This window comes from Oreochromis niloticus, linkage group LG6 (genome assembly GCF_001858045.2).
Source record: "Oreochromis niloticus isolate F11D_XX linkage group LG6, O_niloticus_UMD_NMBU, whole genome shotgun sequence".
In the NCBI taxonomy this organism is placed as follows: Eukaryota; Metazoa; Chordata; class Actinopteri; order Cichliformes; family Cichlidae; genus Oreochromis; species Oreochromis niloticus.
Genome location: NC_031971.2, coordinates 36,227,172 through 36,252,070, shown reverse-complemented (window position 1 = coordinate 36,252,070; position 24,899 = coordinate 36,227,172). Strand labels below are relative to the sequence as shown.

At 37.2% G+C, this 24,899-nt stretch overlaps 1 protein-coding gene across 3 annotated transcripts; it reads right to left on the bottom strand.

Annotated features, from left to right (window-relative positions):
- Window positions 1-2: 2 nt before the first annotated feature.
- Window positions 3-24,234, bottom strand: cabp2a (calcium binding protein 2a). Of its 3 annotated transcripts, none has more exons than XM_005470032.4 (7): window positions 23,727-24,234; window positions 23,213-23,395; window positions 5,592-5,622; window positions 3,983-4,117; window positions 2,159-2,268; window positions 1,103-1,250; window positions 3-932 (listed from the first exon to the last, which is right to left on the bottom strand). In XM_005470032.4, the coding sequence occupies exons 1-7, from the start codon at window positions 23,784-23,786 to the stop codon at window positions 907-909; spliced, it is 693 nt and encodes a 230-aa protein (XP_005470089.1). In that variant the 5' UTR covers window positions 23,787-24,234; the 3' UTR covers window positions 3-906. The 3 variants fall into 3 exon arrangements, with proteins under 3 accessions (XP_005470089.1, XP_005470088.1, XP_013128459.1); XM_005470031.4 differs by lacking the exons at window positions 23,213-23,395; window positions 23,727-24,234 and adding exons at window positions 11,022-11,243; window positions 11,467-13,535; XM_013273005.3 differs by lacking the exons at window positions 23,213-23,395; window positions 23,727-24,234 and adding an exon at window positions 11,132-11,236.
- Between the last annotated feature and the right edge of the window lie 665 nt (window positions 24,235-24,899).

The following is a 24,899-nucleotide window of genomic DNA, read 5'->3' as shown; positions in this document are numbered from 1 at the left end:
ACTTAGTATATGGCCATAAGTTATCTGACCACAAAAAGTGTTTATTTTCAATATTTTTCACTCATTTTTGTTATTTACAATGTGTTTTCTGAGTCATTAAACGCTGTACAAATGAAACACCAAAGAGGTATATATGCATACTGTGTATGCTTACATAAAATAACCATGTACTATGAGGCAGGTTGTCAGTTAAATTTCACCAAGAGGAAAAATGGTGCAAGGATATGAAACTGATATTTACTGTGTGGTAGACACAAATCACTAGTAATTGTTCTGAAACAGGTATCAAAAAGATATTAAAAATATTGTTTCAGATGCTACTCTGTATAATAAATATGTAACTCATAACAAAGCATTCATGTTTTCTATGTGTATTAGATATTTCACAGTTAACACATTCAAGTTTAAGATGAAGATTCTATAAGTGGCATTAAAATATTGAAATTCAGAAAATACATTTTTACATTCATATTAATGTTTCAACAAACTTGTAGATACTAAACTGCATAGTTAATGACCAATTCACCCAAATTACAAATACAATAAAGAAACAGAAAATGCATCTTATAATTAAAGTTTCACAGTATCTAGTCAATGCAAACAGGATCTTATTTTTTCAGGCTTTTACATGCAATTCTTCTGCAAATTCATATGAATATAATCTTTTAAAGACACCATAGGTTTGGTCTATTCCCACTGAAATATCACTCTGTCATCTCTGATTACACACATAAAACATATTAGATTTATACAACAGTAACACATTTAAGGGATTTTTATAAGCCAGAGGTTTTGCACGTAACTGAAAAAACACCAAGAGGTCTTTGTACATGTGAGAAAAACAGTAACAGTCCGTAGTCTTGCCAGTGTTGTGTTTAGTGCATAAGTGTGAGGTTTACTGAAGAATCAACGAGACATCATTCTTACAAACTCTGTGGAAAGAGAGAATATATTTTATTGTTTGTTAGGAAAAGGGCAAAAGGGCACTACCATCTTTACAAGTCCCCCACCACCACACACACACACACACACACACACACACACACACACACACCACCACCACCACCAACACCGATCTTAACTAAAGGATAAATTGTATCACCTTCAAAGTCCACCTGTCCATCCCCATTGAGGTCAACATCTCGCAAGATCTCATCAATCTCGCGGTGGTTGAGCTGCTCACCCATTAGCTTCTTCATGGCTTCCCTCAGCTCTCCAAGGCTAATCTGACCATCGCCATCAGAGTCAAACTAGAAAGCAGAATGGAAGGATTATAAAAGGAAAATAAGCATTTAAAAAAAACAAAAACAAAACATTTTGGAGTGTCAGTTTGAGGAAAGGCCTACAGAGGTTAAGCTGGGCATACACTGTGCGATTTTTGGCCCATTTTGAGCAAATTTTTCAGTCGTCCGACCGTTTTGGGGATCGGCCCAAATTTCGCCTTAAGCGTGTGTCGTGCATCGTGTAGTATACATGGGGTAACGAGAAGCGATTAACACCTCACAACCAGCTCCCGATCATCAATCGTATGGTCGCAAGAAAATCAAACCTGTTTGAAATCCTGTCGGCCCTCGTGAGGGTGTCAACGCAGCCTCTCACACTGCGCATGCTCAAACAGAAATGGAGTAGCATGGCAGTGCAGCGTGTAGAATCATCCGAGCCTTTTCGATGTGGCCTCACAAAATTATCACGACCGGACCAACCGTGAAAAGAGTTGGATGGACATTGCTGCTGAATTGCAGCCGCCTGGTCAATGTTTTTCATTAGCAATTTAACAAAGTTGATGGTGGTGGTGTGCGTGTCTGTGTCAGTTAAAGACAGAGAGGGAGACAGATTTTGTGTTATAAGCTTCATGTTATGGACGCACAGTGTGAGCACTCAGGTCGCATTGGGTCGTATAGTGTGAGACCCTGCATCGTGACCTACAACCTTCTAACCCCTGCGATTCAATCGTACAGTTTGAGCAGGAGTTGAATAACGGGACTGAAAAAATCGCACAGTGTATGCCCAGCTTTAGCATGACTGAGGTGTGGACCTCAGTCATTTGTTGCACCTTAAATAGCATACATTAGGAGAAAAATTTTGGACCGCATTCATTTCTAAACCCTAGTTTAGGCCTTGATATGGTTTTCTGTTTTGCTAAAATAAAATTGCAGACCTCTTTGAAGGCGTCCCGTAACTCTTTAACCCCAATCATGTCTGCAGTCTCTGCAAGCATTTTGGGGCCCATCAGTTCCACAAAATCTTCAAAATCCACTCTGCCACCACCTAGAAGAAAGATAAATATGCATGCATAGTATATACAAGTATATAACAAATTGGATTATTTAGTGAAGATCCAGTTGTACTGAGTTAATTGTGGATGCATATAAGACAGAGCTTAGCAGACCCACGTCAATATGTTATAGACAGAAGTCATAATAAGAGCATATTTGTAGTGATGTGAAAATATCCAATGAAAACTGTCCACTGCAGCCATTAGCTGTGTTGTTCATGCATATTCTTTCCTTCCTGTTTGTGAAGAACTCCGCCATTGTTTGTTTTCCTGTTCAAGCCAGTTTTTTTAACCAGTCAGGTTTCTAAGTACACATATCATTATTGTTGCAGGGCTTTGACCTGGAGTGTTGAAGGCCTGCAGTCTGAGAGAAAAGTGCTCTGTTAGGATAATACAGCACTATAAGGGCTTTAAAATATGATGATGCCTTATTATTTAAGATGTATATGTGATTATATGTAAAGAAGAATTTTAAATTCCATTTTGAATTTAACAGGAAGGCAATGAAGAAATATGGTCTGACTCAGTTAGTACTCTTGCTGCAATATTCTGGATCAACTGAATGTTGATTGACTCAGGTAGGTTTTAGAGTCACCTGACAATAATGAATTACAGAAGTCCAGCCAAGAAGAAACAGATGCATGAAGTAGTTTTTCAGCATCACTCTGAGACTGAGGATGTTTCTAATTGTAATAATGTTGTACAAATGAATAATAGCAGTGCTATATATGTGTTTAATGTGCACATTGAAGGATGTGTCTTGATCCTAGATTCATTGCAGTGTTGCTGGAGGCCAAGGTAATGCCACCATGCTTCTATGAGTTTTAGGACCAGGTCTGCAACCCTAAATTGGGTAAGCACAAGAAGATGTATGTATGTATCTATAGATGGTACAATTACCTCAGTTTTGTCTGAATTTAAACATAGGGAATTAAAGGTTATCCAGGCATTTATCTGTTTAAGACATGTCTGTAATTTAACTAGTTTATTTGTATCATCTGGCTTTATGGTTAATTACAACTGGGTATCATCTGCATAGGAATGAAAATGGAGTGTTTTACAATAATACTGTAAGGGAAGCATCTATAATGTAAAAAGTTATGATCCTAGCACAGGACCCTTTGGAACTCTGCAGTACTGCAGTGATTCAAACCACTGCAGGACAGTTCCTAAGAAGATGATTCATCATTCATATAATTCACTACACTATTTCTGTGCTATGATGCACTCTAAATCCTGACTGTCTTCGAAGAAACCTTTTCAAAAGCTCATTTAACTACTTGACAACTTTCAAGAATTTTGGAAATAAAAAAGGTTAGAAATAAGAAATGATTTAAAATTTATGGATTAATTCATGGTAAAATGTCTTTGAGCAGTTTTGTAGGAATAGGGTATAAAAGACACATTGACACATTGCTGATATGAAGTTAACTCATATCAGCAGTTAACAGAGATGCTGTACTTAATGACAGCACCAGTGAATATTTTTTCTCCAATGGTTAAAATTTTATTTGTAAAGAAATTCATTAAATCATTGCTAGTTAATGTAAGGAAAACATTTTGGCAGTTTCAGAGTTAATAGATTTACAGGTGAAGAAAGGACAAACAGATATTTTGGACATGCTTTATCCTGGGGCTCCTTCACTGGTCTTCCGAGTGAAAGATTTTAGGGAATTACAGAATTATCAGTCTGTGTTCAGGACTCACAGATTTGCTGGCTGAGTTCGATAAGTTCCATCTCTGTTGGCATGTATCCCATAGTCCTCATGCATTCGCCCAGGTCCTTACAGCTGATGAAGCCGTCCTTATCTTTGTCAAATTCTCTGAAGGCCTCACGCAACTCTGCAAGTAGAACACATCAATACAGATTATGCGAAATATTTGCTGTTGGGCAAAGGTATGACAGTGTGTATTTGCTTTCTTGAGAAAACAGTTTCAGTCTCAGCTGCCCTGGATCAGTGAGTGTACATGGAGATGGAGTATCTGTCTGAAAGTTGCTTTTTTTAATACTTCCAAATTGCTTTAGTTTTATTTGGATTATTTTTGACTTGTTGTTAGTTTGACATAGTAAAAAATAATCATTAGCATTTCATAAGTTTCACAGACTTCTCTGTTCTCTGTGACATGTTGGATACAATCTTTGGACCAAATCTCTGATTTCTGTCTTATCAGTGCTTGAAGCTGATCAGTTTGTTGGCAGTAACACTGTGCACTGTAAATACTCAATACTTTTTGCATAAATATGATATTTTTGCCCCCAATAAAAGTCTTTAAAATACATAAAATACTTATGGTCGTTCATCATTATATCAATAAAAATGTAAAAACAGAAACTGAAGCTGCAAAGATTATGAAACATTATATTTTTAAATTGTACCTGGGACTTTTTATTTCATTTGCAATTTTTTTTTATTTTTGAACCACTTCCTTATGAGGCATTAATGTTTTGAATGAGCTTTTAAACTTTCATCTCATTATTTGCATGGAGCTTTTCTATTTTCTTTCTTCTTCAATCTTCTTACAACATTATAACAGTGAGTACTTTGCACTCTTCTGCCTGTTGTTTGTGAATAGTGTGATATGGATGATTGCAGTCCAAATCCAAACTTGTCCAGATAAAATTAACCTGAACCTGAACAGATGGTGACACAGATTCCCCTGTCACAATTAAATCAGTGCAGAAGAAGAGAGTGAAGCTGAAATCAATTTAGAAAATAAGACAAAAGTAAAGCAATTTATTGCGAACTGTGATATTTGCACATGGAGATGTACAAATATCACAGTTATTTTTAGTTATGACCTACTTCGCTCATTTTAACAAAGCATCAAACTGTTTTTTTTTGTTGTTTTGAATTTTTTCAGCACATTTTTTTATTGTGCAAATTCAAAAAGCTGATGAAAACAGATTTATTTTGGTCACAGTGAAAAATGCATTTATTTCCAAAAGAGAGTAAACTAAGATGGAAGCATTTCTGAGTGTTGGGTGTTTTTTTTTAATATATCAAGTTTCTACTAAAAGCAAAGTCATATAATCTATATTTAAAGTAGAAATGACATTTTCATTGCATGTACGCTGTTAAATTGTGAGCCAGACCTGAGGAATGGAAGCGGCGTATGAGTTGAAGTTAAATTGTCAAGGATTATTCCTCCCTGTGAAAGACAATCCTTCACTTTGTTCTTAAACATTTCAATGGAAGAAAGGTAAATTTAAAAAAAAAGTTCACAGTTAAACAGAAGGTTTGAAAGGAAGGTAGTTGAAAAGGAAGAGAGAGGAAGGAACAGACTGAGAGACAAGATTTGGATTAAGAATCTGTACCTTCCATCTCTTCTGGTCGTAGATCTCTGTCCTGCGGTGGTGTGGATAGAAGAAAGGGCATACATAAAGAGAAATGAATAGTCAGACAGGTTATACTTTGAATCTGCTCTATTTCAGTCACAAAAAATGCTGGAAACATTTTCGCTTCTTGTGCTTTTACTCCTCCACTCCCCTCAATCCTGTGAAACAGTTTTTTTTGTTCTATGTTCATCTGCTCAAGCAGAGATTCTATTAGAGGATTATTTGGTTTTTGATCTGACTGACCCTAATAGCCTTTTTAGTTGAAAACTGCTGCTACAGAGCAGCACTCATGCCCAGTCTCATTCTGCCCCTTCTGTTGGAGAAAGTCTGCTGTGCATATGCTCCACAAAAAGCTTTTGAAATACAATGTACTAATGGCAAACAGCAGATTCATAATGACATAACACCTAAAAGATCTACCTTCCAAACATGCAGCATTCAACAAGTTATAAGGAACAAAGAAAAAATTAATCACATCAAGAAATTAAGTGAAAATGAAATCAGAGAAATAAGAGGGAGTTATGACTTAAACTAAAAATTAATGCGGTAAGAAACACACACATAATTTCTTTAGGGATTAATAAAATATTCTAATTTTGATTCTGATTCACACATAAAACACCATTTATGGTTGATGTTGAATTGGCTAAAGGAATGCAAGGTGACACCAGGATAAATTTGTACGTGATGTGTTCTTCGAGATTGTGACATCATCAGCAGGAATAATACAGCCCTGGATTAGAGGATGCAGGGGAGCGAACAGTGGCAGGGAGATTACAGCGGTAAATTGTATTACAAATCATGAAGGCTTATCGGTTTTTCATTTCTCTATCTGCCAGCAATTCCTTTTTCTCATCTGCATCTGCAGTCCAGCTGGCTTTTGATTAAACGAACATTAACACACCTGCACAGGCTGAACAGAAAAATGTGTACCACTTTTTTTTTTGTGCGTACCTTTTTCCTAAAATTTGTGCCAGATTTATCCACAGACAAAGGGAAACAACGGTTTTCTGCTACCTTTGTTTTTTGTGGCCCATTAGAAGACAGCAGAAACTGAGCAACAATAAAAGTTTATGAAGGAACGCATGTTGCATGACACAATAAGATGAAAATGCCAGGAGACTGAGGTTTAAATCTTATCTAAGTTTTGCTTTCAGTCCTCATTTGTTTAGGTTTAGGCAAAAAAAACAAAAAAAAAAAACAAAACTTGAGTGGGGTTCAAATTATTGTTTGGGTTGAAATACACCCATTTACAAGATGTTATAGAACTCAGTTTTATCAGTGTCAGCCCCGCCCCCATCTAAAGTTAATAACAAGAGAGAATTCACCTGGCCACTTTAAAATATAACTATGATGGTAGTTAAACTTAAAGATACGATTGTTAATACTGCTCAAAATCAAATAATGTGCACAAAAATTAAGACAAAATATGAACCCAGACATGATGGACAAAGTTGATTTGATTATGGAAACACAGACACTGTACACTCTTATGTTAGTGATTTGTCAACCCCAAGACAGGCCTGCCCTAAAACACACCCTGCTTATTTGTGTATTATACCTTAATTAGGACTAAAATGTATAAAATGAACATCGTGTTGCAATTGTAGCTGTGCAATTGAGAAAATGAACTACAGAAAGCGTTTAAGAGGTCACAGATCAAGTGTGTAACACAGTGACTGTAATGGACTTCAGTATTAACAAACTACCCTAATATCCTTGGGCAAGATACTAACCCCATGTTTGCCTACTGGTGGTGGTCAGAGGGCCCGGTGGCGCCTGTGTCCGGCAGCCTCACCTCTGTCAGTGCGCCCCAGGGCAGCTGTGGCTACAATGTAGCTTGCTATCGCCAGTGTGTGAATGTGTGTGTGAATGGGTGAATGACTGAATGTAGTGTAAAGCGCTTTGGGGTCCTATGGACTAGAAAAGCGCTATACAAATGCAGGCCATTTACCATTTTACCCTGTGCTACTCAGCATGTGAAAGAATGCAGATTTAATAGACTAACACATTTGCTTCCCTTTTTAGACTAGTCTATCTTTTATGTAGTCTTTACTCAAAAAGACAACATTCTGATTCTTGATTAATTTAAGATTTGCTGAAGTTGGATGGAAAATAAGTTTGGATGTATTAACACAAGATTTTCAAAAGTATCAAAATTTATCAGAATTATTTGCCTGTTTACACATTCGGCAGATTCAAAGCAACATTTTTTTTTTTTTTTTTTTTTTATAATTTTTTATTTTTCAATAGACATTTAGAAACAGACCTTCATAACATATACATCACATGGGGATACTTCTTGCATCTGTTGTCTGCCCTTATTGCCGAAATAATATTTTAGTTCATATCCTGTTTATAAGAAGAAAAAAGAAAAAGAAAAAAAAACAAAACAAGCAAACAAACAAACAAAAAAAAAACTTACAACCATAACAATAATTGAAAGAAACAGACAGAGAAAAAAAAATAAAAATAAAAAAAAAAAAAGAAGAGGAAAAAAAATAAAAATAAATATGTACTGATAGGGAGTGATCTTACTCTTACATACTCTCATACTTCATAACTACTGTTTTGTGAAAGTAAAATCTGGCCTATGAGGCGTGACATATTTGACCCATTTTTCCCAATATAATGTAAATTTATCCAATTTATGATTAACAAAAGCTGTTATCTTTTCCATTTTATAAATGTCCATTGTGATGTCCATCCATAGATTTATAGTTGGGCTCTCCGATGATAGCCATTTTCTGGTAATACCCTTTTTACAGGCCACCAGCAAAATATTTACTAAATGTTTATCGCTTTTCGGCCATTCCTGAGGTACGTGTCCAAAAAACATAGTCTTACTCTCAAGGGGTATTTCACATTGGAAAATGTACTGTAGAGCGTTGTGTATTTCTCTCCAATAGTCCCTCAGAACAGAGCAATCCCAAAAAATATGGTAGTGGTTTGCATTTTGATTTCCACAGTTTCTCCAACAGACAGGGGGGTTATTATCATAATGAGACTTCTGGGAGGGTGTTATAAAATACCTAATTAGGCTCTTCCAGCCAAATTCCCTCCATTTTTGGGAGCTTGTACACATCCATTGATACTTCCATATTGCCGTCCATTCTTCTTCAGATATATTTATCCCTCCTTCCTTCTCCCATTTTATTTTAATATATGAAGTTGAATGTAATGTCAAGTCCAAAAGACCCTTATACAGACATGAGACAATTCTATCGATAGTTTCTGACTTATAGCTTTTTATAAACAAATCAATCAAATGTGTGCCCGTCTTTGTTGCATTTTTCATCTTTATATCAACATAATGCCGTAGCTGCAGATATCGGTAGAAGTCTTGTTTTTCTAGTAAATATGTCCTTTTAAGGATTTCAAAACTAAGCAGTTTTCCATCTTTCATTATACTACATAGGTCTGTAATACCCTTAGCTATCCAATCCTTGAAACTAGAATCCAATTTATTGGGTATGAACTCTGAGTCATAAGCACACCATTTAAGAGCTATAATGTTAGCCTCTAGTTTATGTTCCTTTATAACAGTTTTCCATGTTTTTAGGGTCTGTTTCACCCATGGGTTATCCATGTTATTTATGTAAGTTTGTAAATTATTATCAGCTAAAATTGCCTGGATGGGAATAGGCAACATTTTTTCCTCAAGGTTTTTCCATTGGGCAGTGTATGACGGGTTACACCAGCATATCACTGCTCTCATCTGCGCTGCAAAATAGTAATATCTGAGATAAGGCAAGCCCCATCCAGCAACATTTTTTTTTATCACACAGTATGGAGTAATGTTTCTGAAAGACTAATGTCTCTCTTCTTTTAGCTTGTTTTTTGGTGTCTGACTGAAATATCAAGCTGTTTGTCTGCTGAATGCTCCACTACATGCACTTGATGGTTGCCTGCTGTGGCTGAAAATGTGGCATATGAAATGAGTGAGGCTGAATCAAGACATAGTCCAAACTCCTGAGGAAAATTACTTAGCTTTTTAGCTGCTAAATGGCCCACTATAGTCATAAATCAGTTCCTTGTTGGTGCTGTGAAAGTGGTGTACAGAAGGTTTATCAGTGTATTTCCTCTGGAAACAGCTGTCCACTGTAGCTGGTGAAACTTGCGTGTCATAAAAGCAAAGCAATCAGCTAAAACGTCTTATAAATCTTAAGCGAACTGCAGAGAGTGAGTGTGGAACTGCAAGGGACCACTTTCACATTAGACATAGCCATTTGTTCAGTTGTTATCATATGCTGCTTGCTGTGAAAGACATGTTAATGTAAACTGCAAATTTAAACTGCGGTTGTCAATCAGTTGATAAACGAGACAGTGACTGAAAGGCTGTAGTTAAATATATCAACAGACTATTTCAAATCACACGCCCAAAAAGATTTTTTAGGCTGAGAGGAGGGCTACACCCCGGTCAGTTATACGGCTAACACAGAGAGACAGATTTTAACATTCTCACAGAAACTCGCATTCACCTTACGACCAATACAGCAAAGAAAATAGTATTTACATAACCACATTCTGAATACTCTTTTTTTTATACTTTTATCGTACACTTCTCGGCTATTTTCCCTTCACAGGCATCCAGTATCACCTCTGATCATATACCACTGTCCTAGGAACGCTTTTAAATGAGTTCCTTGTCTGTGTCATTTCCACTTTCCCCACGTAGGACATTAATTTGTAATAGGAGGTGCGCATAAAAGACTCCAAGACTATAACGGAACCTGAATCTGGACAAATTGTTGTGTCAGTTATCGGGTCTCATTATCATTATCCTTCTTTTATAGCTGTGAAAAAATGTAGTTTTATATGTTTCAACAGTTTTTATTTCTTATTTCATTTTAATTATTTGCTGATTTTTGTTTTTTTGTTTTTCGTTAGTTTCAGTTGGAGGTTTAGTGATTATTATTTTTTAATTATAATATGGAGTGGTTTTTTTCATGGGGAGTCACAGCCTTTGATGTCTATCTCACTAAGCTCAACTGACATGAGAATGACCAAAACATGTCCTTTCTCCTCACATGTTTTTATTTAATTTAGTTTGGCTATTTGTGTAAAAAGTTTTTTCAGTGTACAATAACTTTACTCAAAATAGTAGAATACATATAAGTTTGTGAGTAAGAGGCCCTCAGAACATTTTAAAACATTTTTATAGATATGATTGAATGTTAGTAGGGTAATAATGTAGGGTAGGTAATGCAGTCACAGTTTGTTGTCGTGATTGGTGGAGATGAAGGGCAGAGGAGCCGTGACGATGACCTCAGCTTCACCTTAACCTTCCTTTGGATGGCACTTTGGAAATGGATGGATGAAAGGATTTCTGGGAGATTTTGGCAATGACAGTTCTGGCAGTTCTGTATGTTTGTGTGGTGTGTGTTTGTAGTGTGGGTAAATACATACAAGCTGACTTTGGGCGAAGCCCTGTCTGAGGAAGATACATGCAGGCCCCACTATGTTGTGCAGCATGTTGCAGTTCTTAACCAGAGCGCACAGGGGTTCATCAAACTCACGCTCGTTCCCTCCTTCCTCCTCATCCTCTGTGTCCATCTCCCCTGCACCACCCAGTCCCCCCAGCATGGCAGCAGCCAATGGGGCACCACTTTGTTCTATGGGTGACATTACCTTAGAGGAGAGGAACCAATCGGATTATAAAACACATAAAGCTATTACCTAAATTTTGGCTAATTTGCCCATTTTTGTACTGTTACAGACTTTTTCAATAGATTTATTTATTTTGTATATTGCAAATAAAAGCACATTTGAAACGTGTCTTGTGTCAAGTAGAAAGGAAATTGCTATGAAATCCTAGTTTTAGTTATCCAAGCACAACAAAATGTTTCCTTACCTTCTTCTTTTTACTGTTCTTTTTAGAAGTCTGGTTGGTGTTTCCCATCACCCTGCCCTCTTCTTCCTGTCTTCCCCCCCGCCCTTCCCTCCTTGCTGGTCCTCACACTTCTCCAAAGTTTATCCTCCTCTTTTCCTCTTTCTCACCCTTCTCTGTTCAAACGTCACATGAAACTCCAAAATCCATACTAGATCCACTGCATCCTAGGTGGGAACGCCTTGGAAGGAGGAGGGCAAATGTTTCCACTTGCACCTCTACTACAAAAAGCGACTCCTCTCAGTGCATGTGCTTCGGTCCCAGATCCTATTGGTCCAGTGGTGTGTATATGATGCCACATTCAGTCCTAAACTCCTATGGGTTGTTGGCAGCTGCCATGATGAGATTTGAAATGTTTATGGTGATATTATGGAATCGGGGCAGGGTGATGGAGATTGACGGGTTGGGGTGGGAGAGTTGGGTCATATCTGGGCTGAAACAACCTGCTGCTGCCAGACTCTGGCTCTGATTGCATGACTCGACCATTTTCTCTCTCCCTTTCTATCCCTCTCTGTCTCTCTCTCTCTTACACACAGACACGGGCATGCGCTCTATTTTTCCCTTTATCTGTAACCCCCTCTTGCTACAAGTGATCCCTTGAATTTGGACCAACTTAATCTAATCCATCCCACCCACCTACCCCTCTCTCTCAAACAAACATCATGCTTATGGTTTCCAAATGACCAGTCTGGCAAAGCTTTGTGTGTGTGTGTGTGTATGTCTCTAAGTCAGAAAGAGAGAGAGATAGAGAGAGAGGGAGGGAGAGGGTGGTAGAATTATGGATGAAGAGTTGGCTGTCTGTTTAATCCCCAGCAGTTCAGATTAGAAGGAAAGAACTATGCTGACAGGCTATGAGAGCATGGGGCTGCAAGTAGAAGAAATAGAAGCGTAATATTTATTTTAGACAACTAGTCACTGTGAGACCAAAAAAAAGGGATTAAAAAAAATTAAAACATGGGGACAGACGAAAGTGAAAAGAGAAGCATATAGCAGTGCATGCGAAAACATTTTAGAACGTAAAACAGCAGGGGTGTATAATAAAAGCAATTGTGAGTAATTTGTATGCTGTATGATGTAAACTACTACTAGTACTACTACAAATAATTATAGCTTCATGAAATTGCTGATTATACTGATAATCATAAATGTGTTGCTTGTGGGGCGGTGGGAGCATCGATGTGGTGCAGATTCAATTTTATTTATGAACCTCACCTGCAGCATCTGTCTCTGAATGTAAGTCTTCACCATCACCTGCCTTCTACTAGTTTGCATAATATTTTTATGTATTACAAGCAAACTTTTAACTTTCACATCTGCTCATTGGTGTCTGTGATTTTGCTGCTTGTCTGGTTTTATTCTTGACTCTGATCTCAGCCCTGATTAAGTAGAAGTTATATAAATAAAGTTCTGTAAAGCCACCAGATGGCACCAAAGAAGGGGCCAGTGTTATTAATCTTGATGGAGTCTCTCTCCAGACTTGTGCCACAATTGAAAGGCTTTTTTTTTTGGTATGAGGAATATTTTTAAGAAACTCTCTTGTTATATCTGTGCTTTAAAAGATGATTTTCTTCCCCACAGCTTTTGAATCGTTTCCCTTACAATTGCCCACCATCTTGTCCTTAAAACCATCAAAGCTTATTCCTTTCCCTCTAGAAATAAAAACACTGGTACCTGTTTTCTTAGGATCATTGTTTGATTCTTTTGTCCAGTCCAATTCATCTACTGTTCTTTGTTGAAAATGAATTCCAGATGTGAAGCACTGTATTTGTTATACATACTGCATTTGTTATATACATGTGTATTGGATGTTGTATGTGTGTCAGAGATTTACGCAGTTTGACGAAGGCTCATCACTTGCAGCCTTAATCCTCTGTGGTCAGTTCAGGAGAACCGACACATTTTTTGTGTCTATCTACTTTCCCATGTATCTGGTCATTAGACCACCCATTTTCTTCCATCTGTTTCCTGAGTTTAACCTAGTTATATTTTTCTCAAAAACCCATGTTTCTGATGCTGGTAATCTCTTCTGGGTTCACAAATTACTCTACAGTTACTTATTATAAAGCAGTTTGTAAACAGTTTTTTTTAACAAGACATAGTTCCAGCAATTTTTAACATGGCTAATATGTAAAATGTATTTCTAGGCAACACTCTGCATTGCCTCAGTATTCCCAGCAGATTGCAGCAAAGCTTAGGTTGTTGAAAATAGTGGGATTACACACTTCACGGTAATACATATGCACTACCACTAGATGCCAGTGTCATCCCTAACTATAGAGTACCCAAATCCATCATATGATTAAAAGAAAAAAAAAGCTACATTGTATCAAAAAGAAGCAGTGGGATAGTGAGCATAGAGAGTCAAGCTTCTCCTCCTGACACTGCACTCAGACCTTTGAACTTTGGAAAGTTTTTAAGTAGAGAGGACATGAATGAGATGATTTGCAAACAGTATCTTAGTTTTATAATTATATATGCCTTAGATCACTGATCAGGCTGGATACCCAACAGATTAGCAAATGGAAGCCTCAGTGCTGTAATGGGTTTTTCCTGAGGATGCACCTGCCCAGTACGTTTATCCATGGCACTAAACCAAAATTACATCATTTGAGTGTCAACACCCAAAGGTAATAGGTAACAAAAATTACCATTTTGAAACAGAGTAGTGTGATCACAATTGAAGTTACAAGTTTTATGGTAAATATATTTTATGTGTTTTTATCTCCTCCTCCAATCGCTTCTGTGGGAACTTCATCTTCCTAGCCTACTACATATGCTCGAGCTGAGTATCAAATGTTAGAAGAGTTCAAAAATGCAGAAATTACAATCAGATCTGTAGACACGGGAGGGGGGATTGTGATCATAGGTTCAAACAATTATTGGACTAAGGTGCTCTTGCATGTGGAGGACTCAGAGTGCTATAAAGAGCTAAAAAATAATCCAGTGAATGAAATCAAAAGTGAAATTAAAAGTCTCTTCATGCATGCTAGCGTAGCTCTCACGAGCAACATGAGAGATTGAATTCCTCTCAGTGCAATACACCCAAACTGCAATAGCACAATTTCTAATCAAGAACTATTGTCTTTGGTATAAAATCTATTACTGAACCTCTACTGAAGTTTTTTCTAAAACATGTTATAGCATCAACACCTCATTTCTTTAAAGAAACAACGGATGTACTAAAATGCTTGGAAAATCATACAAAATCAACACTGACACTGAGAGCCTTTTTGCTTGTAGTCCAAATGTAACTGTTTTAATTTCAATCTTCAAATGTTTCCTCCCAATAATGCCTCCCAATAATTAAAAAGCATGGCAAATGACATGAAATCAAGATTTAATGAAATAATGTATCATCCCTCAATAATCAGCACCACCTACAATAATGCTTTAAAATCTGAACTGCTTATACCTAAAATATCAACTGGAAAGAATAATTTTCACCACTGAATTTAACCACTGTCACAAGAAACTCAGAGACATTACTAACACTGACACATCTTAAAATCTGAGTGGAATCACTGTGATTTTGAAGTGCTTGAACAGTCAGAGATAATTGTAAACACACTTTTCAGCCTATCAAACCAAATCATACACAAAAGAAAACTTCAGATGTGGAAAATGCAGTGAGTGTAACAACACTTTAGATGTGAAGTGGAATATTCAAACAAGAGTTACAGAACTGGGGACATAGAGTCTGTCTAAGCCAAACACAACTACGAAGCCAATTATGGCTCTCCTGCTGCTCCTCCTGCTGTTCACCGGACTTGAACATGTACTTCTTTCTGCTATTTCTGCCAGGGAATTTAATCAAATAAATAGATGTTGGATCTCATTACTAAGCACAATGACACCTGCTGGGCTGAATCATTTCTCTGAACAAGTATATGTGAAATGTAATAGTAGAGAAAACTTAAACCTCAGCTGGATTCACTCTGTTCTGTTTTAAAATATCTGACTGTTGTTGCATGAGATCAGAAACACTGTCAGATTGCTCTAAATGTTACAACCTTCAGTTTTGTTTCATGCTCTGATGAAGGCCATGAAGGAGAAATGCTAGCTTGTTTGTTGGCATGGCAAAAAAAATTGGTGAAATTGAGATTTTCCTGCTATTTCTTTGAAACTTTGTGCTTGTGCTGCCTTTTAGGTAGTCATGCACAGATGACTTTAGATGAACTGGACCAATGAGTTCAAGTGGTATTGAATAGGGGTCTTGTATTAATGCTGATGTGCATCTCTTGAAGAGCACATGCACCCAGAATACAGAACAGAGATTCTTTTGCTCTCCAAACAACAACAACAAAAAGAAGCGCTTCCACCATGCCTCCATCAGCAGCTTGGTGTGAGCACAAAGCCTTTCAGCCACAAAACCCCAAACAAAGCAGCTGGGTGAGAATTCATGTGGCATCCCTCGACAACTGCAAGCATACCAGATGCCTGAAAGACAAGGATGGAAGACAGGCCAACTGAAAATCCAGTGCTGGGGCTGTAAACAACATGATGGACAGATTCCAAAACCCAGGATTTTGCATGCTATGCAAACAGCTTTAGGGTGGGTCAGGTCAAACATTTTGCCATTTGAGATGGGGGATGTCTATGTGTATTTGCATGCCTACTTTTTGCACAATGGCACACAATCAAAAAAATGATCTCATAGTAAGATCAGATGAGCAAAAAAGGGTGCTTTCCAATTTAAAATGTGCAGACACACAAGTTTATCACAAAACAAACAAACAAACAAATTGTGCGATCTATTGTACAATATAAAGCGCCTTGAGGCAACTTTTGTTGTGATTTGGCGCTATATAAATAAAATTGAATTGAATTGAATTGAATTAAAGAAAAATTGCTAAAGCAGTTTTGAAGTCTTTCTTATATAAATCAGCTGCAGCCTGAACAACATCGGTGTCATCAACCCATTTTAGCATTCTGCACTTCTTACAAGTTCCTCACTGTATTAAAGACCAGGAATATGTATAGTACACTAACATTAAGAGTTCTTTTCTTCATTGGTTTTTTTTCTATTCATCTATTTCTGTTTCTGTTCATACCTTTGACCTTCAACGTGCGATAATCTCTTGAGTTGTGGATGAAGTTAAGCTAAATTGAGCTTAACCCTGTTGAACAGAGATAAGACTGAGCTGTAACACAAACATAGCTCACCGCAAACATATTAATGCGTGAAAATATATATCTGCGACAACACAACAACGGAGACAATGACTAAACTAGATGAACTCACGCACCGTTTTGAGTATTGGAACTTCCCATTCTATTACATTTCAAAGCATAATTGTAGAGACAAATACCATTATGCACTGAGGAACCCAAACCATGTTCTCTGTGTATAAAATAATACTTATGAAGACAACTTTTCTTAAATAACTGAATCAGTTTACTTTAAATTAAGTGTTGCTGCAACAAATTGTGAGCCTTTTTGTCTCCATCTTATTTTATTGGTTTTACAAGCCACATTTTTACTTATAATTCGCTCTAGACTTCCTGCTTACCACTAAAAGTCAGTCACAAACCCAGTAACTGACTATAAAACATACACTGCGACTAGCAGACACTAGCTTGGGAACATAGTGGAGAAAAAAAAGTAGAACGAGACACATGTGGCTCCATGGGCCTGACCACTGAAAGTGATTTATCATTTTACTCAGATCAATCTGTAGACGATTTCCTGAATATGTCAGTTCTTCAGACCAGATTTTGGATTAGTTATCACAGCAACTTGAGCATAAAGTTCCACCGTCTCTGAGTCTTGTCTGTTTAAACAAGATTAAGTGACAGAAAAAATGTTTGTGGAAGGAAATGGTTGCGACTTGTGCACTGATAAAAATAGGAACATTTCAAGTGGAGAGACTAGTGCATGATCATCATGTTTCTTTAGTGTATACTCTCTTATTAGTGCTTCAGTCAGCAATAGATAGAATAATTCTATCTAATATGTCATATATTAGCAAAACACATGGGGAGGTAAAAGTATGATTTACTACTTAAATAAGAATACAACCTGTGATATGACACAAGTATCACAATTAACTCGTTTTACCTGATGTATGCTGCCTGTGTCTTAGAGGGCAAATTCTACCTTTATCACCCTTAAAGTGGTGCAATAATAGTAGCATTTGTTAGATTTGCATTGTGATTGTCATTTATGCTTAGAAATATCTACTTATATATTCTTAGAGTTTTATAATTAGGTGTAGATTGGTAGAGGTTTGATCCTTAATAGTCTGCAAGCTTTGTGTGCATTCCAGAGCTCTCTGACTTTCACACCCACATTTTAGGAGCATGGGCGAGGTCGTACCTTGTCTTATTGTTTTATGGTAGGATAAACGTATCTATATCTGTTCTAGGCTAAGTGCCTTTTGTTTAGATGGACGGCTCTGGGGAGTCTTCCTGGGGTCACAGTTTGACCCCCACACACAGATACACACACACACACACACACACAAGGTATTCTTTGTTCACATGTATACCTATATAAGAGGTCATATGTTAATGAACTTATGCATATTCATGTAACCACAATAAAAGAGCAGTGTTACGGGAGAGCGGACGAGAGCAACTGGGGTCAAGCGAAGGAACAGCGCCTGTCCAGTTCTCTCCCGTGCACGAGAAACATAAAGAACTTGCCTACTCGTGTCTTGCTTGCTGTGTAATTACATTGTCTTCAACGTTCCAGCGAATAGGTTCAAGCTACAAACCTATCAGCGTTTTATTCTTATTTACTTTGAAAGGAGACAGAATTTTAATGACATTTATGACCTAATAATTTCTTTGGTTGTTGTCAGAGTACCTGGGTTGTTGACCCAGTGTTTTCAGTTCTGGAGCCTTTGTCAGTTTCCGTGCCTTTTTCCTGTTTTATTGTGTTAGTCATCTGTCTCTGTGCGTTTTGTTGAATTCTACTTCCTCTGTTTCATTAGTTAGATTTGTCCCAGCTGTGTTCTCACCTGTTTCCAGTCATTATCATTATCCAGTCTATTTAAACCCTCAGTTTCTCTCAGTTCCTTGTCTTGTTGTTGTCAACTCCTTGTGTGTGTTCAGTGTTCAGTTCACCTGTCTCTATAATAAATCCATGAGTCATGCATTTGGGTCCTCTCTCCATTTTTCCACACACTAACGAGACAGTTATAGCAGATGGCTGCCACTCCCTAAGCCTTGTTCTGCAGGAGGTTTGCTCCTGTTAAAAGGGAGTTTTTCCTTCCAACTGTCACCAAGTGCTTGATTATAGGGTCCATCTGATTATTGGGTTATTTTATGCATTTTGGTACATTATTATTTATTATTTACCTTACAATATAAAGTCATCCTTAGGCAAGTGTTGTTGGAATCTGGCGCTACACAAATAAAACTGAATTGAATTTAACTGAGAGCAAAAAATCAGTAACAGTAAAACAGAGAGATTGCTGCAGGCTGCTACAACTGAAAAGAACATATATTACCTGTTTTTTATTGCTACCCACTGTTGTAATTTTATTTTTCTGCTTTGTTTCTTTTGAGGTTTTTTTTGTCCTTCACTTTGATTTTTATGACATTATACTTAGATTATTTCATGTAAAAATTGTAACAGTGCTTTGTTTCTTTTTCTTCTTTTTTCTTTTTGCCATTACTCCTGTGGCTTTGAAGAATTGAATATGCTGGATCAGTGTTACCAGGAATAACTAAATGATGATCACCACATGAGCCTGGATCTTTAATGGAATGTACGGTGAATTGGCCCCGTGCTTACTGATGCCTAAGCACAAATTCATCAAAATCTTGTTCTTTCGATTTGAAAGGTTGATAGACATGCTAATCAAACCCGAACTCAGTCCAGAATTCCAGCAGCACTGTGCTGACAGGAGGAATATAATGTGCTGGTGTAGTCAGTAAAGGATTCCCACTTAACCTGACATCATTTTACAGGCTGCGACCACATATGGCTGTCTGGATTGTCCCACATTCTGTGCTCTCATTCTCGCCCACTTACCCACTCCCAAAAGGAGGATAATGCCTTTTGCACCTGTCCAGATATTATTTCTGCATTTTCATGTGACCTAAAAGTTAAATGTGGCTTTCCTGTTAAATTAAATCAAAGATTTCTCTTTCAAACAAAAATAAGGGACAGAAAGTCACAGTAATGTCAGAATATGTGTTTGTTTGATTGTTTTTGTTTTTTGAACAGGGAACAACTGTTGCTGCTTTGCCCCAGTGGAAATAGAACAACAGTTAACCCACTTATAAAGCAGTTTACTAAAGCTGTGCTTGTTATTATACCAATGTCCTCGTTGCTTTGTTAAAAATGTTGACCAATACGGAAAACTGAGTCTGTTTTTTTTAACGTATGTCAGAAATAAAGGTGTATTTTTTACTGTTGTGTGACATTATGACGTAAAACTGCAGCTGTAGCTCATTTCATCTTTCAAATATAGCAAATGTGTTTGATCAATCAGAAGTGAGATAATACAATATTTTTCAAGGCCAATGAATACTAAGTTACTAATACTAATTACCACAAACATGTGGAGTGGTGCAAATTAGACCCTGTAAAACCGGCTATTCACACATACTAGGTAAACAATGGGATGTAATCTTATTCAGTGTTTCCTTGCTGTTCAGTTATGCCTTCATGCAAGTGAGGTGTGGAATCTTGTTTGCTAGAATATATTAGTTTAAAAAGAAGGCCAGTAAATCACTGGCATCTGCTAACATTTCAGTTAGAGGATAAATTTTAGGATTTATTCAAATAAAGTTTTTCTTTCTATGGTTTCATGTGGTGGATGTGTGTGTGACATGTGCATGATATATGGATTTTTCCCTACATATGAAATAAGTTATTGATTTACTTGTTTCAATTCCTCACTCAAATAAAGCTCTCAATATAATTATAATAATTCGCTGTTTTTCTGTAATTTCTGTAATTCTGTTAATTACACCTTATACAGTTAAAAAAAAACATTTAAAAGCATTTACAAACAGAAGTAAATAAATAATCCCTGAATATGTGCACAATGTATCTCCTCAGCCAGTGTCAGATCTGTGTCTGTGTGATTCCTGGTTCTTAGGTTTTGTTCCCTGACCTTCTGTGTAAGTGTGTCGTGTCTCTAGTATAGTTTTGTTCTGTCTCTTTGTTTAGTCATCTGTCTTCTCGGTCAGCTGTCTCCTTGGTCTGCGTTTCCATGCCTGTCCTGGGTTTCCTGTTTTATTTTGATAGTCCTTGTTCTATGTCAGTGTTTCCTGTTTTGCTTCCTCTTTCTCATCCTGTCTGATTACTCTCAGCTGTCTTCCCCTCCTGTTTCCCATTCCCTCATTACCCTCTGTGTGTATATACAGTTTGCGTTTCTCTCGGTTCCTGGTCGGTCTGTCTGTCAGTCATCCTCCATATTGTCTCTGCAACATCTGTCTCTTGGTTTCTTGCTCCTTGTCTCCGCTCTCCATCCTCAGGTCATTTGTTATTCTTAGCTTTTCCCAGTTTCCTTTTTTTTTGTTAGTTTCTCTGTACCTCCAGTTGCCTTCTTGTTTCTTTGTATTTTTTCACAGCAAAACTAAAGGCTCGCTTTTTGTTATTATTCGCCCTTGCCACCGTGCCTGCATTTGGGTCCACAATCTCCTCACGCCACGCCGTCTGCTTCACCAGGCGTGACATTTTCAGCACTGATGTTGGACTAAACCACATCTGTCTGCTCAAAGTTTAGTTCCTTCCTTCTAGCTCTAATCTCACGTTATGTTGCAGTCGGTCTCTTCTTTCTTCCTTTATTACATTCAACTATCCTTCACTCTCTAGCCTTTATCCCAGACCCAGACTGATTCATTATTCAGTCAATCTGTTGCTCAGTGTATGGATGACTCATCTGAACAATGAGAACTGGAGATTAAACTAAGAAAAAAAGGGAAATACAAAAACATGTCAAAACCCAGCCTCGTTTTCTTTTCAGCTGGCTTTAGAGAACATTTAATGATTGTTAGTGTATGACTCTAAACCCAGGTGACCTTTTTTGACCACTGATCAAAACTGTGTTGCAATTGGTATTGCTATTTCTGCCATTCTCTTTTTCTAATTAAAAGGCCAGATTTACCACTCAACATTCCCATAATAAACCCCAAACATTGCTATTTAATAAAGAAAGGCACAAAGCAGGAAATATCATTTGTGCCTCAGAACTGTTATTTTGTTTAAATTTAAACACATTTGATTGCTTGAACTACCGTAAAGTAGTGTTTGCCTTTCATGTTAAAGGGGTACAGGGTACACAAGGGTACAGTTAGTCATCATCAGGGATTCATTTTGTAAGGTAAAAAAATTCCTGTGATGCTTTTACATTTCTGCCATATACAACAAAAAAGCAAAACTGTTGTCAGGACACCTCTAAACAAGGTCAGCTCTAATCTTTCCATTATGTATTTTTAATCCATGGAGGTTTTCTGAAACCTGCCCAGGAAGTGTATTATTATTATGATTATTATGATTATTATGATTATTATGATTATTATTAAGCATGGGAAAAGTGGCTCCATATGCACTGGTTCCAGCTGTTTCTGCCAAATAGTTTAGGTGTCTAAACCAAGCTATGCAGTCAACAGAAACATTTTATATATATGATTATGGGAATAGAAATAGCAAGCTTTCATCTTTTCTTCAGTAACACCACAAACATAAACAGGAAGTGGATGAAACTGGAAGCCATGACTGACAAAAAACTATGCTGAAGTTTTGCTATTGTGACACATTAAAATACACCAAAAATATCTGGATCAAACCAGTGAGAAAAGAAAAAAAGCACATGGCAAGAAACGATACATGGAACTGAAGTCTCAGGCTTATACACACAGAAATCTTTACTATTGGACAGCCTACTAACTACACTGACTACTTATTAAAGACTGCAAAATAAGTCCACAAGGCTGCCACTGACAAATACACACTTTTTAGGTACATTTTTATCTTTTTCATCTGTTTCACCCTATATCTGAATTAAAGCTGTAGAGCAATCAAATGTTCTGGTAGACAAAAGCTATTTGCAGTATGTCCTAATATCTAGGTGCTCAGATTGTCAGTACGAAGTTCTGATTTCAAGTTTGTTTCAGCAAAACTGAAGCCGAGTGTTTGAAAGCACTGGAGTAACCAAAAACATATTTTACACCTACAAAACTAATAAAATAAATAAATAAAAACAGAAGATTTTGGTATATGTGTTCTACTGTTCCACTAAAGCCACTTTCGATTGCTCCCTTAGTCACAAGGGCTCACCATTGCAGGTACCTCCACATAGTTGCCTTGGCAGATTTATTACCCTTCCAACTGTCAAGGAATTTGTGTTTCCTCCAAGTGTTCTACTGATCTAAATTTAAATAATCCTTCTTTAATAATACAGGCTGGTTCTTACTAATGTGTCACCAGTCAAAATATACTCTGTTGCAAAAACCTTATGCGCACAATTTTCACTACTGCAAACAAACACCTCTCACTACTGGACAACAGATCTAAACATAATCTAAATAGTTAAAGAGGTATGGATATATAATGTTTTAACACTATATTTGTGAGCCATTATTCAAAAGGGGTGCTACTATATATAATTTATACATATAGCAATATGATATTGTAACATTCCATGCCTCATAAGGAAAGACACACCCTCTTTAAAAAAAAAAGAACCTGTAAAAACGACAGTCTAATTGTATATCTTGGCTTTACATAGTTCCCAGTTCAATCACCTACCTGTCCAAAGACAGAGTCAACAATAGGGCGTAGCTTCCTCTTGTCACCTTCTTCCAGCCAGATGTCATCTGGGTCTCCCACGGGGGAGGACAGACTCAAAGTCTTGGTCTTGGGCTTTGGTGGTCTCTTGATGCTAGCTGAACTCCATCTCCTGAATGATTCAATTTTCTTCTTGATTGAACCCTGGAGAAGAGAGCATGAACAAATCATAAACGTTCAATGCAAAGTTTATGATGTACCAGCTCAGAAAAGTTGGCTCTAACAAACACAATAAAAATGTAGCTGTTGATCATTGATGGTTTAGTTTCTGACAAATATAAGCTTGGTCTGTGATGATGTTGTGTTTAAGTGCATAAAACTCCATTTGGTTTGTAACATTATGAGCCTTAAGCATTGTGGCATTAACTTAAAAAATTAAATTAGTACCAGCCAGACCTCAGACGTTAAACCATGTGGGATGTTTAAGAGCATCATTAGCAGGAGTTTGCATATATTGTCATCTACATGCACTGACCTTCTTCATTAACTTCCCCTCTGGCATCTCCACAGATGATGCATTTTTCACATCAGTCATCTTTACAGTCCTGATTCAAAGAGACGTCCTCTTTCTCTCTGTGTCACGCTCCTCCTCTTTATCTGTCCCCAGAGCATCTGACACCGGTTGATAATCTGAGGCATATCTCCTACTGCTATCGCTCCTCCTTCTCTCATCCCTCAGTTTTACTCTCTCTATCTTTCACTCCTCCTGTACAGTATCTACATCCCTCACTCACTTTTCAGTCTGTGTGTTTGTACTATCCTTTGCTCTTAGTTGTTCCCCTTGTGGGAATAAAGAAAATATTTTACTGCTACATATAGCCTTCATCATTAGCATTGCATTAATATGTTTATTAACACCACTGGCATTAGGTTAAAACTTTTATTAAAGGTGCAGCTATCATTTTATACATATTGCAAATTGTGCTCATGAAGAGTTGATGCTCAGTCTATTGAAGGTCTTAAGCTTCGTTTGGCACGACGTCCTGACGATTTATTGCGTAAGTGACTTGGAGCAGTAGAAGATAAATGCATGCACGCTTACAAACACAGAGGATTATAGAAGATAGTTAGGAATGGAATTCTTTTAGCTTCTAACTGCATTTGAGTTTGCCTAGCAACAAGTGACAGAAGAAGAATCAAGAAAATTGTAAGTCAACAGGGACCATCTGGAGGGTGAAAAGAGGAACTTCTCTTTCTGTTTTTAGCTTGTTTACTGAAGCATTAATTGTAATTGATGCATGAAGGGGCGGAACCCTGATATATTAAAAGCACTCTGAAGTGTATGTTTGGGTGGAGACTTATGCTGATAGGGTTGCAGTATACATCTCCCCGCGCGTGTGTTCAATAAAATCATCGTTTGACCAAACTCTTCTGGACTATTGTTGTTTTGTTCTCATCCTCAATATTTGGAATTCGGGACAGTTTCTTGGTGACCCTGATGTGATTTGAACACGCAACCTTCTGATCTGGAATAAATACTTCTATCTCACACATGTGCTAAATTCTCCAGGAGAACCCATTAAGGCACAAATCATTTTAAGCAGAAGTCTTCCCAAAATCTCAATAAATATATTTTTAAATGTCTCCTTTCCCGTTGATGTGGAAACCGACCAATTAACAAGCAAATATCAAAATACTGAGATGTTCA